The sequence below is a fragment of the Xenia sp. Carnegie-2017 genome, unplaced genomic scaffold (genome assembly GCF_021976095.1).
Source record: "Xenia sp. Carnegie-2017 unplaced genomic scaffold, XeniaSp_v1 HiC_scaffold_23, whole genome shotgun sequence".
NCBI lineage: Eukaryota > Metazoa > Cnidaria > Anthozoa > Malacalcyonacea > Xeniidae > Xenia > Xenia sp. Carnegie-2017.
This window is the reverse complement of record NW_025813486.1, coordinates 7,069,137-7,086,570: the sequence shown is the minus strand read 5'-3', so window position 1 is coordinate 7,086,570 and position 17,434 is coordinate 7,069,137. Positions and strand designations below refer to the sequence as shown.

Below are 17,434 nucleotides of genomic sequence, written 5' to 3'. Positions count from 1 at the left end.
CAAATATCCGTAATGAATGAAACAAGTTTTGTAAAACAATTTGACATCGAAATGCTCTCGATAGCTGTGTATTATTGGCGTTCGTGCTCATTTGAAAATTTTCTGTGCAAGAATAGGCCGCATAGCTCCTTACTGCCTAAGGCTCGCTTTCCAAGTTCAGAGGCAGTTATATGATGTAGAATAAGTTTTATTGCTTGAAAAATAAGTTTTTTATTTTATAATAATAATATAATCACCACGCCCTGCTGCAGCATTTAAATATGGTTTTATAGATGAGGAAGTTGGTTGTTGTTGACAAAAGTATCCAACGTATGTATCAATTGCAGTCTGTGCAACTAATACTGCAGTACTAATTTTGTAGTACTGCAAGACGTTGCAACTCTCTACATGGCTCATTATATTGCCAGATGATACAAAACAAACAGCCTACGCCCCATATTACTTATTAAAATTTCTTTGTTCAAAAAATACAAAAGTGAATTTGCTTTCCCGTCTTTAAAAGACAGGAGTATTTTCTTTCAAACGAACAGCTACTGTTTTATCAGTATGCAATAAAACAGAAAGGTGTTTATAACTTCTAATGGTAGTTTACTACAAGGGAATACAATTCCTCATACTAAAGCTTGGCATAGATTGCAATTGATACATATGTTGGATACTTTTGTCAATAACAACCATACTTACTTATTGATAAAGGCCATATCCAAATGCTCTAGCAAGACATGGTGATTATAATATCTTTACAAAATAATTTAACAAAATGTAAGGAAAAAAGCTTTGTGAATTTGTCTTATTCCTACATCAATAGTACCTAACTCACAAAGTCGCGGCAAAAGTAACGTAAAACAATCTCTCTATAGAGTGTCAAGAATGATGAAATAAAGGTACTTATTTTGCAAGCATTAAAACTTATTCTAGATCATATAACTGCCTCTGAACTTAGAAAGCGAGCCTTAGGCAGTTAGGAGCTATGCGGCCTATCCTTGAACAGAAAATTTTTAATTGAGCACGAACGCCAATATTATACAGCTATCGAGAGCATTTCCATGTCAAATTGTTTTATAAAACTTGTTCTATCCATTACGGATATTTGAGTTTAGTAAAAGATCGTGAAATGCCTTAAATACTCGAAAACCATGTTTGTCATTTCTTTGTATCTCCTGTGGTACCCGGAAATGAATTTTTGCATATATAATTCGGCTTAACTTTTTTGCTAACTATAGAAACTATATCCTGACTATTATAAAATCCGTGGTGATAGCACTGGGCCAAGGGTGGGAAAGTGCTTTTTAAATTTCATTCACGCTTTTAGAATCAAAATAAATGAAATACGTATTTATAAAAGGAAATTAATATTAAATTTACATTGTAAAGTAAAGTTTCATGTGAAATTTGTTATTGAAATGAAAATACAACTGAAAATAAAATTGACACACGGTAAATAATGATGATATCGATGGGCTACCACACTATACTAACCTGGACAATATACATCTACAAACATGTAACGATACTCCCGTGTTCAAACCATTTACTTTAATATATACGTATCAAATTTAAAAAAAAAATTGAGTCTTTGACATCTTAGAAAAGTTTTTATTTCACTAAACCCAGCTCTGTGAAAATTACGTATTCAAAAATCATAGACTGAAAAATTGACAAACTTTGGAAAAAAATCAGGATGATTTTAAAACAGACATATTTCAGCATTCTTATGCCATTTTCAGTGTATTACTTTTTACAGCAAGAAAATATTTTGTCATTTATACATGTCACAGATATAAATTACAGGAGTGAAAGTAGAAATTTTATTACAAGTTAAATTTAGACCTATAATGTATTTGTTTGCTGAGATCTAGTTTTATGAGGTTGCTTTATATTAAGCATAAATGAATGATTTGAGCAACAAAGATAGCAAAAGCTTAACAAAACATGTGTTTACATTTTATAAATCGTGGTCTGTATAAAATGTTTAACTGCTATTTTGCTACTAATAAATTATTGAAACTACATTGACATAGCGTGACTGACAATGTACCAAACATTATTATAGCTATTCTTGCAGGATGTTTCCCTAACTTAATAATATGTTGCAGATGATTTTTCAATACTTAGATCCATTGCAGTTCTTGTTTATAGATTCTTTGCAGTTCTTGTTGCAGTTTTTAGTTCTTGTTTACTAATTCAAAAATATTATATCGATCACTTTTTCTCGCTCATCTATTTTCCAGGAATATAGTTCAATTTCATTTCATAACTGACAAAAACTTGCGAAGACGAGTTGATTGTTTAATGAAAGTATAGCGCCGAGATAGGGGTAAACAAGCCACATATCGCGATAAAATTTCTATGTTTGACTGATCTCTCTTAATTGCCTCGACTCCGTAGGGCAAGGCAGCCTTCTCAACAAATTGAGTAATTCGGCAAAGATTTCATATACATTAAAGGAAAAAATCGTCAACGAGAAATGAATTCTAAGTTGGAAATAGCTATTAATTAAGCAACCATTCATTTGCTCTGTTTAGGAATAAAATTCCTCAATTTTCTACGCTTTTGAGTGCTTGCATATTCTTTAGGAAACTTTTGAATATGATTATACTGTGTATGGCGATAATGTATGATTAAACTAATTCCAGACTTTTCTTTTAACTCCATCAGTAATTAAACAACAACGCTAAAAAATGTGTTAATGTCTGTGTCTGCTTACAATTTTCGTTCTTTGACAGGTTGCATGAAGTTGCATAAAATTGTAATAGTTTCCTTGTCCTCAAAACAGACAGTCTACAGCAATTCGGACTTTAGCAACTTTTTCTTAAAATTACTAAGATAAAGTAAATGGTTTGAACCCGGGAGTATCGTTATATGTTTGTAAATGATGATCGTCCAGGTTAATCAAGTCCTGAGAAGGACTGTTTTTGTTGTTGTTGACTAGTTGTTGTTGATTAGTCAACAACAACAAAAACAGTCCTTCTCAGGACTTTATTAACCTGGACGATCATCATTTACAAACATTACTAAGATACTCGACAGAGATTGGCGACAACAGTTTGTTAACACTTATCAATGTCTGAATTCATTACAACGCCCTTAATAACCGAGTGTGAGGTCTTTACGTAGAAATATCGGACTGAAGTTATTTGTACTGACCGAGCCCCTTAGGGAGAGGTTTGTGATAAAAACAGAGGTCCGAGATTTCTCAATAAAGACCAAACAGGCGAGGTGAATAAAAAGTCAATTAGTTATATGGTATTATCTGACCAGAGACGAAGCTTTCTTTTCTTTTTCCATTTTTGCTGTTTTTCAAGGACTGACTTTCACTCCTCAAGTTTTTGTCAGCAGAAAATAGATAGCTTGAAATTGTGTCGCCTAGACAATTAAACCCACTTTTCGAGTGTTCTTTTTTGACTTACATTCATACCATGGTTTTTTGTTTTGTTTCTTTTTCGTTTTACAAAGCATTTGCTGTTTGATTCACGAAGTTTTGGTAAAACACAAGACAATAGACACTCCGTATTTAGTAAACCATATTTAATTTAGATAAATAATGTTTACTATATACAGTGTCTATTGTCTTGTGTTTTACCAAAATACACATTGGCAGTCGTAATTCATGAAGTTTGTTTATCTACATTTATTTTTAAAATTACGCCTGAGAAAGCTGGTTCATTACGTGAAAATATATACTGCCCTTTCAATATTTCCATTTGTTAGGTCATTGTATTACTTGAAAATGTCAGTCATGTAAAACAGTGCTTAATATATGTATACGAGATTTTGGAGCTAATGGGCAAAACGAAATGAAATATATAGTTTTAAAAAGCTACTATCCAAACTTTCCAATTTATTTGTGTTGTTTCTTTTCGAGCACTAGATGTAAATTCATTTTTATACTTGTTGTCAAAATAAAAATACACAGCTTGTGTGGTTAACGCTTTTTTAAATATTGTTCGTAGAAATCACAAGTGGTGATGATGGTAATGCTAAAGATGTCGAAATTTCTCCTGGTGTTGAAAATGCAAAACAAGGTATGCCTTTCAATTCTATTTTATTTTATACATATTGCATAACCTAAGCATATATGTTTTATATTGTATCACAATTCAAGTCATTTCATTGGTATTTATGTGTTTTTATGAAGATTTATATTATTTAATAATATGCATGATGTACGTATACAGTGTTGCACTTTCGGACTCCAAAAGTTCAATACTGTGTCAATGTCTTAAATTTTCCTTTTGCAAACGACAAATAATTTAAATACACTGTGTACTGTGTACTGTATCGTTCAAAAGTCAAACAAGATCATTTTCTAGTAGAGCATTGAATTTTAAATACTTTTTACTTACAATTGCATTTTAAAAGTTGCATAGAGCATTAAAGTTGCTGTATAAGTTTTTTCTACTAGAAAACTTCCCAAAATAGACGTTAGCAACTAACGTTAAACATAAAAAACGACTTTATTTATTGATTTCAATAAATTACGTCTATTGATCTCAAAATAAATAAATTTAATCATTAGAACAGCAAGTGAGTCGAAAAATCTCATTTATAATCCAAACTGTATCTTAAATGATGATAGTCAACTGGTTTAATGACCTTTATAAAAAGTGCACGTGAAACAGACCAAGCTACTTAGGACTTAGGCCACCAGATTGAGCAAGAATAACGCTGCTTTTAAAATATCGATTACAAAACTCAATGGCTGTATCATGTTTTCTCAGTTATTGTAGCACTGACCACTGTATTGAGGGCCGAAACTATAACTTTTAGTGCTGTGGGGGAGGGGTGTTTAATAACGCTGCTGCTAAAATATCGCTTACAGAACTTAATGGCTGTATCATGTTTGCTGTATAGAGGACCTTAACTAGAATGTTAATGGGTGGGAGAGGGGGGTATTCATATCTTCAAATTTGATCGACTGATTTCTTGTGAAAGGCAACGTAGTCAACATTTAACATAATACAAATATAGCTAAAAAAATAGACCACTAAATAGACAGGCAGATGGATAGATATAAAATTGATTATAAAATTTTTTGTGAAAGCATGGAAATGATTTGCTCAATTGCTTTCATTTAACTATATTTAGAAGATATCTGCAAAGGAGTGTTGAATTATACGAGAATATTTTTCAAATTAGTAAAATATGATTGTGGTAGCCAAAGACAACTGAAATGTTCTGCATTACACATAAAATACAGAAAGATATTAAAATATTTGAAGGCGGAAGTTTGATCATTTGCTTGCATCGTTCGTGTTGCTTATCTTGTCAATTATATTATACTTTAACACTAAAACATCATGATTTCTTTCACACTTTTCTCAAACTGACAAGTATTTTATCAAAAGGACTGAAAAATATGATAAGAATTTAAATCGCTTACTTTTATTGTGGTGTTAAAATTTTATTGCATTGCATGATTCCTTTTCTACCTGAGTAAAAATTTCATCAAAAAGGAAATTTTCTCGATAGCGAAAACCCTGACACAATAGACACATGACAGACAAATTGTTTCTTGCAAATAAATGATCATAAGCTTACTAAAATAATTGAAAACTACAAAAACCATCTTCCATTTGGCAAAGGTAAAACAATACCAGCAATAATGCACGAGAATAGGAATAACAAGAGGTAGTGCATGAGTTTGCAGACATAAAGATAACGAGGTTCACTCTACCAAGGTGAATAAGAGAAACAGTACGTGTCAGATAATTTACAGTCAAAGCTTAAAATGCCTATAAAACGAAAGTTTTGCAGCCTGTGTTATACTTTTATTGAACAGAAATTTTAATACAACAACGGAGTTTCTCTACTAGTTTATATGTATCTCTTTTCATTCTCAAGATATTGAAGCTTTTATTATGTTCGATTCATCTAACTTGTGACGTCACATTGCATAATAAGAACTAGAATTATTCGGTACATTTGCTAATACTTTACTTCAACTTTGCAGAGTTTCTTTCTTTGTGATGTGTTAATGATATAAAATACTGCCTACTATTATCAACGTAAAGTTGTCAGGAAAATGAAGTGTATTTAAAACATGGCAGCGACTCATTTGCATGCAATATGATGTCACAAGTTAGATAAATTGGTAATAGCAAGGACTTCACTTCAGTATTTTTAGAATGAAAGTATCATACATAAAAGGTTTTAGAAAGCTTTCATTTCAAAAGTTTTGGTCAATGTAAATATAATTTAACTTGCAAAGTTTTCGTTTCATTGGCACTTTAATGGTGTTCAAACAAGGTTTGAGAGAATAATTGTTGAGTTTTCGCTGCTGATCGAACTTCAATGTTCATATTTGGCATCAAACATAAGATAGTCTATCAAACAGATGAGTGTCGAGAATGGAAAGAAAAATTAAATGAAGCTATTTTGTTATCTTCTGCTGTAAAAAAATTTTTAGACTCTAAAAAATATGCTCTATAAATTCAAATTTAATATTTTCCAAAAACGTAAGGTTATTTCTTTAAAAAAACATATGAATTTACTGTAGAAAGAATTTTTTGTAATTAAATGTATTGTATAAGCTAACCTCAGATGTTGTCAGATTTGATTGTACAATAAGTTTTTTCAAAAATGTGCGGTAGCTAATAATATCCTTTCCTGATTGGGAAAGTTTAAATTATTTTGACGTATTAATTTCGTTTCCTTCACCCTTGAATGTAATATTTTATCTAATTTTTTTAGAATTTGTGTTGCAAGAGTGGAAATACATTGATGAGTCAACGAAACATAGAGAATTGTTTTTAAAATTGATTCATTATGGACGCAATTCCAGTGTTGAGGTTAAAGTGGTGGGCAATGTACGAGTAATTTTCTCAGAAGAGTTTTGCATTGGCAAGGGAAGTGATGGAACACGTGTTTATCTTGGACTGGGTAAGGATGGTTACGGTAAAGCAGTGAAACAAATACGTCGAGATAGCTACATCCAGCTTGCGCTGCACGAAAAGAAAATTTTGAATGAATTCAACGCAAGAAAGTCGAAATATGTTGTGAATTATTCTTTCCTAGAGGAAGAGACTGGAACAGAATATGTATATTTGATATTAGACTTATGTGAAGAATCATTGGAGAGTTTTGTCAAGTCTTCTACTTTACATGATCTTCAAAAAGCTGTTCCCGAAATTCTCAGACAAATTTTACAAGGTTTAGTTGATCTTCATAGCGGCCCAAATCCTATTCTTCATCGTGATTTAAAGCCCACCAATGTTCTTCGAGATTCACAAGACAACTTTCTGATAGCTGACTTTGGCATTAGTCGAATATTGGATAACGATTCTACGACACATGAAAGCAAGCCTAACATGGGAACTGAGTATTGGATTGCTCCTGAATCATATTGTGAAGAAAAAGATACAGTCGATAAAGGACGGTACAAGAAAGAGTCTGATGTAATGGTAGGTGCAGGAATATAACCATTTGCACGACATGCATGTATAAAGTCAATTTGTAACATTACATTGTTAATTTTTTTAGAATGCAGGAATGGTAACTTATTATATTGCAACAAAAGGAAAACACCCGTTTGGAACTAAACGGCATAGGTTGGACAATATGTTAAATGGAAACCCTGTTGGCTTGGACGAAATCAAGGATGAAACACTGAAAGACCTTTTGTTGTGGATGTTAAACCGAGAACCCGAAGACAGGCCATCAGCCAATGAGGCGTTAACACATCCATTTCTTATGTCGGATGACGAGAAATTTGACTTATTATGTAAAGTTGGAAATCTTCAGCAGATTAAGACAAATGATCCCCAATCAATTGTTGTTCAACAATTGAATAGTGAGCCCTCAGACTGGAAAAGTAAAATAGACAGTGATGTTTATGATTATTGTAGAACGGACGTGGTGACTGCAAAGACTTTTACATATGACTCTTCATGGACAGAATGTTTAAGACTTATTCGAAATATTAACCAACATTGGCACGATCGACCACGGCCAAGACCTCAACCAGAACCATTTTATAAGATTGGTAATCACAAGGCGTATATTCTCAAAAAATTCCCTAATCTCCCTGTTCGAGTGCATGCTACTGTGAGGTCCAATGAAGAATTGAAAAACAATCCAGATCTCAAGAACTTTTTCAATTTCAGTGAAAGAAACCACATTAAAAATAAACAGTTTTTAAACAGTAAAAACAGTTTGTGAAAAGGCAAGTGAACATAAAAGATACAGTGTAAAATAGAATTTACTAAGATTGAAAAAGACAAATAAATTTTTTACGTATATGATTATTTTGATTGTTGGCTTTCATTGACAGATCGATTGATTGCGACCAGCACTAAAACCATCCATTTTATGAAGTCGATGATCCTAAGGAGTTCTTTTTGAAATCTCAGTTCGGGTACGTGTTGCTGTCTGATGTAATGACGAATTGAAAAACAACCCAGAACTTAAGAACTTTTTCAGTTTTTAATGAAAGCGAACAACAATGAAAAGTTTACTGACAGGAAAACAAATAACAAATCAACGATACGGTAGTTAAAGGTTTTATTTTATAGATGTAAAGTAGCAAAACACTTTTCACGACGTATTTTGATGATACATAATCACATTTCTGCATCTAGCTTACATTATTGAATGATATAATATCTGATTATTTAAATTTTATTCTCAATTGCTTTTTTTGAAGACGTATGATATGTAAAGTCATATTTTCAATACATTATAAAACTCTTATACGATAGAAAATGGTATTTCTGGAGTTTCAATCTTACCAAGGTCCCGTTATTAAAGTATTAAAAGGCAGTGATAATGGCCAATGCCAAAAGCACATTTAAATAGACTTAAGCTCTGAATTTAATAAACATTGTCTGAAGAGACTGAACAAAGGAATTGAAAAAGCAACTGAAGCCTTTACAGCAAATAAAGAGTGAATCCGGAATAGCACGCAGCCTGAAAGTCTGGTCTTGAATGTTGTGGGCTCTTGGGGGTTGCTTATGCGGTAAACCTAAGCATCGTCTGTTGAGCAACTCCATAGAGAGAAATTAGGAGTGCTTTTTTGTTTTAGTATTTCACATTAATTACGTAGCTAATCAATACAAAACAGTTGAATTAAATAACATTTTTCATGAGATCAACAGGTTTCTTCTAATGGATTCTTTGATATTTTAATTAGTTTTAATTTGATTTATTAAATGAATATACAAATATTCATTTAATTGAATAATGATTATACAATGAATAATGAATATACAATGAATATTGAATATACAGATAAGGTGAACTACCTCTCTCTGTATCAACTGTTTTCTAAAAACACTCTCACACTCACATTCATTGAATAAAGTTTAAAAATAGTCTTATAACTGCTGGAAGACCTTGTATTGACTCCACTGATTGCTTGATTTGAAATATTTCACCAAAAATCTTCTTTAATAGATTGATGGGTAAAAGAGTTTGCATTGATTAGTAAGATCAAGACTGTTGTGTTACACACATTGAGGGTTAGAGTTTTTGTGAGTTTCTAGAATACTGGTGTATAACTTTCTCGACAACTTCACGAACATATAGTGGATGGTCAATTGAAAGAATAACTTAATGCCTAAGGTTTACGGGTGGCCACGGCGTTTCAGCACTTATTTGACATCTGTTTCAACTTTGTCTATTCCTGAGGCAAAATATAAACTGTAAGTAATTGTAAATTTCGGCTTTATAACATTTTCATTCGTAAAATTTCATCAATACAGAAACTCCAACGTATTTGAATTAGGCCATCTATTAAAATAATATAGGGCCATCCAAAGACGGAAGTCATTAAAGCTTATATGACCAATCATCATATTCTCACCAAAGATAGAGCATGGAAAAAAACAATTCAAATGATGTAGTATTAATGGAAAATTTCTTGAAATTCAAGAAATATTTGGGTCCAAACATGCAGAAAATTAAGAATTTTTGAAATCATCAGTTTTTACGGCAGCAATTCCAACATCACTATTTTATAAAACATTACGACTTTTTTCGTTAACTACAATGAACGCTTGTGTAGCCGTTTGGTAACTGTAACAGTCAAGACAACGCAATCTATGATGTGGGATCGAGGCTTGGCCCTGTCATTGACATTTAAGTTCTACCAACTTTGTCATATTCTTTTCTTGTACGACATATTAATGATTATTATAGACATCAACAATTGAAGACCATTACGTCATACTTGTATGGTTATGAAGCCTTGCGCACATTTTTTCATAATGTAAGGTTAATTCCATACAATTTTCTCTAATAAAAGAACATATGATTGCGCTGTCTAATTTGAAGAACAATAGAGATATTTATCAAAAAGTTTGCTTCATGGCATGGTTTCCCACGTTAGCTTACAAACAAATTGATCAACATCTACACAAAACTTCTCAAACTACCGTGAACACATCATACGATGTCATTTACATCTATCTACTTTTAGTAGATGATAAAGGTTGTAGAGTTGTTGAAAGTTGCATGCGCAAGATTTGTATATTTTATTATCTCAGACCCCCAGATCATTTGCTAGGTATCCGAACATTAATGTCACATGAAAGCACTCAGTAATAATTGTGTGACAGTTTTAGTTTAAAGTTTTGTACGAATAGCATCATTTAGCTTTTGTTAACTTATTTAACTTTGCAGACATCACATACTATAATAACAAAGGAACGTAGTAAACTACTAAGTAATAAAGAACAAGCTACAGCTTTCACCAGCCCTTTAAACATAACGTTACTAACATTAAAAACAACACGATTTATGTAATTCATAATAGTGCAAGAGATTTTTCATGAATTGACCAAGGCAGACATTATTGCCTTTTAATCTAGAGTCTCCTCTTTTTATTTAAGTATGATTTTAGAAAGGTTCTTGTTTCACAGTAAGTTGTAACATATGATTGCCTGGATTGCACAATCGTGTTTCACTTTTGCTGCAAGTGTGCAGCAAAAGTAAAACCATGCAAATATGACGTAATGGTCTCCAATGTAATTGTTGATGTCTATAATAATCATAAATATAGGATTGGTTGGCAATGGTAACAAGTCTTCATCAATATTCACAAGACTATGAATTATTTTTTACTCGTTTACATAACACAAGTCATTCTTTTTTAAATGTCATACGTAGTCGCACAGAAATCTAAGTATAACATCGGACTGAATTGTAAGAGATATTCTATATGCATGAACTTAGTAAGTATGTAAGATTTATAACTCATGCAACGGTACACAAACCACCTGCTGAAATTTATTATCCACTAAAGGACCACCTTTCACTGGAGGGAAACGAACGTACATCGTAATCCCATTTACTCCCAAAATCGAAGAGAAGTGTCAATAAACAAATATAAACATTTTCAGAAAGCAAAATTTATTTAAATTTAACCGAAGCATTCGTATGTACAGTGAACTATTATGTCATAAAATATTGCTATCCTATTTAACACATATATAACTACACGTCATAAAAATCATCTTTACTTTTAAGACTTCTTTCAACTAAATGAATTTTAAAAAAATTCGTTTTCATACTGGACCACATATATTAGCTAAAAAAATTATAACTGAGAACATAATTATTTTAAATATACGTTTAAAACGGCACAAATAAAACGACACACTCCTAAGAGCCGTTTGAAGTATCGTAATGTATTTAAATTAATCAGAACACGACAATGCTCTCACGAAAAACACGATGCTAGATTCATATAGTTTAATCAGATAATCTGACCCCCTAACGTAACGAAAATCGTCATTAAAATTACGTTTCAGACTTTGACAAACGTGCATGTTTTCAAACACAAATGGCAGAAAAATAGTCAATATTACGTTACGAAATTGCAAATGAAACTATCGTTTTCACGTTTCCAAACCGATAAGGGGAAGAGCTATGCCTTCCTTTGTCACATTTTTTTACGTAACACTTGAACGAGTCATGCATAAAAAATAGGCCGTGCCAATAAATATTACTAAATACGTATGGGTAGTTAACTTTCCAAAACTTACAAACTTTCTTCTGGACTTTTCTTCATCAAGACTAGAGGATAGGTCCTCAAGTTCTTCAACCGAATCTAAAGGATTAGGTACTACATCTTCCAAAATTTCGTCCTCGTCTACACCTTTCTTAGCCCTTAACAGAACACGCAATATTGACGACGCTTCTTCTTGCTTATCAATTAATGTTTCCAGTTTGGTGAGAAGTGATCTTTGGAAGCCTACAAAATAGATAAGAAAATAACAGAATAACTTATGTATAACCTACGTAATATCTTACAAATATAAAACCTTACAACATGCTAACAAGAAAATTCAAATAAAACTCGCATCAAATTGCTAATTGAATACACAAACATAATAAATACGCTATTCAAAAACTATATACTGTTCAAAAGGTACCATTAATGTTTGGTTGAGAACGTCTTCCTGCAGGTGTTATGTTCGTAAAACTTGTCGAAGGCGTTTCGTGCGATGAAAGGTCATGCGCATCTGCAAAGTAATCACGTGTTGCAGTTAGTTGTGAAGAAAAAAAACCATTTCAAACTACACGAAATAAACGTAAATGAAAACGTAACAACAAGACATGCAATAATGAATTGTAAGAAAAGCTTGCCTAAGACACCACTGTTTCGTAGAGAATGTCTTTCTCTTGTTGTGCCAGTTGTAGGAATTCCTTGTGAAGAGACGTTGCCCTTTATCTACAGAAAAGACACGTACTGAGTTTAATATATATCTTTATTGCACGCACGAACGTCATTTAAATTAAGGCACTATAAGTTTCAAAAGTCAGAAACAGAAAGGTGACTAAAATAAAAAGCCTCGAGAAAGTTTCATTTAGTAGTTTGATAGCAAACGCCGAGAATTAGATTTGAACGAATGTATTTTGATTAAATCGTGGTGAACACAACAGCAATTTTAACTATAACTAACATTTTTTCAACTAATTACAACATTTTAAAGGACCAACGCCTACAGCACCTGTAGAACATACATAAGCCCTATAATGCAAAGATGGACGTAGAAAAACAGTAAATGTACAATACGAATGTTAAAGTTATTTAAAAAGAAGCAATCAAATTATTTCAACATTTTAGTCCACATATTATAAGAAAGTTGCTGATAAGTCAGTTCTGATGACAGAAAACTTACTACTACACTGAGATGGTGTCCTACTAGTAGATGTGGAAGTTATTGCATGATCCTTTGTGTTTAGGATTTCTTGTGCTAGTTCACCGTCATATAAATCTAGATCAACATGAAAAGAGAAATTTTATACATGCATGTTTCTGTAAAAAATTGTCCACTTGTACCAGGATTATAATTGCGCTTATACCTTTTTCTGCAAGGGAGATCAGCTCGCTGTATACTGGCAAATCTAAAAAGCAAAATCACTCATTAGATTTAAATGCAACGTAGCAATATGTGAAAAACTGCACTCCTTCGAATAAAGCAATGGAATATTGCATTGCAACTACAGTACTTACTTCTAGAAATTGTTGATAAGATTTCATTGACGGCTGAAAGAAATTTTGCCTGTATACAAAAGAAACTGTCTGAATTCTGTAGCTTTCCATCTGTCAACCTCCATTAAACTCCTAGGTTTTCGCACAAATGTAGAGGGGATAAATGGTTTAAGCTCCACCAATTTTTTACTAACAGCCTCTACGTTGGCAACAGACATTTTAGCAGCGCGATTTCCCTTCATCCGAACCATAATCAATTTACGAATAACACCCAGACACAGTTGATGCATGTAGTCATTGTTTTACCATGTGAACAGGCAAGTGACAGAAAGGGCTAACAAAGCGATGATGTTCTTCTAGTATCTGCTTCCTAAAAGAAATATTAGAGTGCAATTCTATATTATTATTTTGAGAGTAAGTCACTCGACCAAGCCACTTCCCTTTTTGTGTACACTTGTCACAACCAAAATAACCAGTACAAAGTTTTGTACCTTTAACAAGTGCTCTTGCAGGAGCATCACAAACAATGCCCCTTACTGTAACAGTCAGAACCTTTTCCCCATCTTGGACTCCCTCTCTAGAATACCCTTCAAATCTTCCATAAACTCATCCTAAAACTCCAAGTTTTTTGGCTTGGAGTCACCACATGTTAGGACAATAGGAAACACTACAACAGGTATGACATTGAAAATGGCACACAACACTGGCCATACATTTTTTGCAGAACTTTTAAACAAAGGAAACTCATCAGAGATTTCAAAATGATTAATGTTCTTAAGGTTCTCAGGAGCATCCTGTTTCACAAGGATGCTTGTGAAAGTGCTGTAACAATTGTTCACCAAAAGAAAAGTACACGTAATCCATGCCAGATTTTTTCTGAATGGGAATACAACTTAATGTATGCAACAAAGTGCGAACACAACTAGACAAATTTGGATGACCATAATCCTTAAGAAGAGCAAGCAAGCCATCAACAGCATTTTGCTTAATTGAGTACTCATTCACCCAATCAACTAACCCATCTTGAAAAGAAACTTTTAAACTATCATGTTCAAAATCAGAAGAAACAAAAAAATGCATCTCCCAATGTCTACATTCACATGCACAAAGAATCAGCTTTTCCATGACTAAAAGAAACATCTAAAATATCAACTTCACCAGAAACAGCACGGTCATTTTCCCAATATCACAATCATTAAGACCAACTTTCAAAGAGAAAGAACTTTGTTTAGGACTGGCAATGGTTTGAGTTGATTTTTGTAAAGATTATGAATGTTCACGGTCATTACAAAAAACATTATTAAACATATTACTACAGCCATCATCATTAGGCATTGCATCACTGCATCTTAATCCTTTATTAGCAGCAATCCAATTTTTTTCTGTATTGCGCCTGGTCACATTTAATTATGATATGAACAAAAATAAATAATAAAATGTAACTGTCACTCTATTTATTTTTGATTGATTTAAACATATCCTAATGTTACAACCCATTCCCCCTAAGTGCTAGTGATAACATCATTTAGCAAAATATTTTAATAAAAAAATGATAATTCTCATTCACAGGTCATGGTAACTTATATGTCTCCTTAACCATTTGTAACTGATTCTCTTCTTTACATGCATGTATCATACCTAATTTATAAATAACCCCAAAATTTTAAGTATAACATTATAGTTTACTTGCTAACAACAGCAAATGGAAAATGTTCTAAGAAACTAAATAAAAATAATTTAACTGACATTCCAAACTTACTAAAGAAATAGGCTAAGTTAATAAACCAATCTAAGAGATAAAAAAGTGGGTTGTAAACTACATATTGTCTTGAATGCAATAATTGGAAAACGATACTTACTAGTATTATAAAGCAACCATGCATTGTTATGAATAAACATTCAATTACCTCTTTGTAAAATTATATCACTGTTTAAAAACTGCTGTGATTTGCCATAGAAACTACAACTATTTTAAGGTTTAAGGCTACGTGATTCTTAATCAAAACATTTTGTAAATCACATAATCACATAACCTCATGTTAAAAATATTAATCATCACCGCTTATCAGTCAGTCAGTTAATATAATTCCAGATATGCTAAAACGTGATATTTACGTAAGATTTCAGATATAAAACAGAATTTTGACAATGAAATTCATACGATTATACATCAATTCAATGATCACAAAAATTGTAATCATTAAATTTGATAAGTAATTTTGAACTATAAACATCAGTCGCGTGACTGATTTGACATACCCTAGATCCGCCCCTGCATGTTATGACAATAACAACCATACGTACTGATGAATACCATATCCAAATGCTGTAGCAAGGTGTAGTGATAATATTATCTTTATAAAATAAAAATAGAAATTAAATTAAGAATAAACCAACCTTAGGAAATTTGTTTGTTCCTACACCAATATACCCGGACTCATAAAGTCACGGCAAAAGTAACATACGACAATCTCTAGATTATAAAGAATGATAAAATAAAGGTAATTACCACAATTTTTACGTATTGAAACATATTCTAGATCATAACTGCCTCTAAACTTGGAAAGCGAGCTGTGAATTATCTTGTCTTGACAACTATTAGGCAAATTCGATTCTTGTACGAGCGATTTTCAAATGAACACGAACGCCGATATTTTACAGGTATCGAAATAATTTTGATGTCACATTGATTTAAATAACTTTATTTATCCAAGAAAGATATTTGAGATAAGCAAAACGTCGCGAAATGCCTTTTATATTTGAAAATTCTTGTTTGTAAACGTTATCCGCCAAGCATTTCTAGAGTAATTTGTATCTCTAGTGATTAACCGGAAGTGAATTTTGCATATATAATTAGCTTCACATTTAAAAAGTAAAGCTCAAAATAATTCCCGATTTCGCTGCCAAGCAAGAAACCCGATGTAGTGTTCATCGTAGAAACATAGCTTACATGATACTTGTAATCTTAAGATATCTGAGTATAACATTGTTTATAAAAACAAAGCTTTTGGAGCACATGGAGGTGGTGTATATGTCTATAGATAAAACAAATTTATTCAGTTTACAGTTCTTGACTAATTTAGTTCGACAACGTTTGAGGCTTTTTGGGTTAAAATTATGCCAAGCAACTATTTATAAACTAATTAGTTAATTCAATTACAGCAATGGACATTTTTATATTCTTGGTGTGAAGTCGTTTGAATTGTGCTTTTAATAGACTTAACTTTTGCCATCTTACGGATCAATTCTGACTACCAGAAACAGCTTGAAATATACCTAAATGATACAACCAAACATCGGACATGATCTTAACAAATCTTTATAGTTTCTACAATAAGAATTCTATATCAACTTTCCTTCATTTAATTTATCAGAATATAATGTAATGTTATCTTATCAAAGCGTGAGATTTACTTTTCTCAACATTTAAGTCAACGAACGCCTATTTTGTCTTAGGGGGTGTTTACATGAATCCGGAATGACTTTCGATCCGGAATGAACTCATTCCATTTTAAAAGAAATCCTACTGCATGTTTACATGAATCCGGAATGAGTCACAACTCGATCCGGATCGAGCTCATTCCTATTTTCATTCCGGATCGAAGTTTCATGCCGGATCAAAATTTAGTTTTAATCTCATGTAAACGCGTACTGAGTTTCATTCTGGAATGATATTGTGATTAATAACAAAGCACGCATGCACCATGTGTATTGTCTACTGGGAAATTGAAGCTCGTAAGCTAAATGGACTAAAATGAGTGAGAGAAAAAGCAACAATTAGTTTCATGCAAGTATTAAGCTGTATGTTTCATGCAAGTATTAACTCAGAAACGAAAGAAAAGAAAAGGGTTGTTATAATGTTTAAGTTTGTTGTCTTCAAAATTGATAATTCCTACGAAATGTCAATCCCTGTGTTGATTTCCCATGTAAACGTGGATTGACATCACGTTTCGACTGGAATTGAAAGTCATTCCGGATTCATGTTAACACCCCCTT

At 32.3% G+C, this 17,434-nt stretch overlaps 2 protein-coding genes and 1 long non-coding RNA gene across 3 annotated transcripts in view; 1 reads left to right on the top strand and 2 right to left on the bottom strand.

The window, feature by feature from the left end:
- Positions 1-8,246, top strand: part of LOC124449663 (serine/threonine-protein kinase/endoribonuclease IRE1-like) — a 91,346-nt gene extending 83,100 nt beyond the window's left edge. Inside the window, exons 7-8 of the mRNA XM_047000611.1 lie at positions 6,694-7,403; positions 7,483-8,246. Of these exons, the coding sequence (XP_046856567.1) occupies positions 6,694-7,403; positions 7,483-8,160 (1,388 nt within the window). The 3' untranslated portion in view covers positions 8,161-8,246. The remainder of the gene's footprint in view (positions 1-6,693; positions 7,404-7,482) is intronic.
- Positions 8,247-11,332: 3,086 nt separating this feature from the next.
- LOC124449018 lies at positions 11,333-13,214 on the bottom strand. The gene is made up of 5 exons (XM_046999960.1): positions 13,209-13,214; positions 12,589-12,673; positions 12,375-12,464; positions 11,985-12,193; positions 11,333-11,477 (listed from the first exon to the last, which is right to left on the bottom strand). Exons 1-5 carry the CDS (start codon positions 13,212-13,214, stop codon positions 11,415-11,417), a joined length of 453 nt encoding a protein of 150 aa, XP_046855916.1. The 3' UTR covers positions 11,333-11,414.
- A 111-nt stretch (positions 13,215-13,325) lies between these two features.
- Positions 13,326-16,150, bottom strand: LOC124449719. The gene is made up of 4 exons (XR_006949533.1): positions 15,948-16,150; positions 15,698-15,792; positions 13,460-13,808; positions 13,326-13,350 (listed from the first exon to the last, which is right to left on the bottom strand). It is a non-coding gene; the product is annotated as an uncharacterized LOC124449719 (long non-coding RNA).
- Between the last annotated feature and the right edge of the window lie 1,284 nt (positions 16,151-17,434).

Excerpts from the sequence above, each read along its gene's own strand:
- LOC124449018 (XM_046999960.1), bottom strand. Across the intron at positions 12,465-12,588 it reads ACGAAACAGTGGTGTCTTAG|ATGCGCATGACCTTTCATCG; the intron begins GCAAGCTTTTCT and ends ATTACTTTGCAG. Across the intron at positions 11,478-11,984 it reads AAAAGTCCAGAAGAAAGTTT|TTGAAAGAAGTCTTAAAAGT; the intron begins GTAAGTTTTGGA and ends AAATTCATTTAG.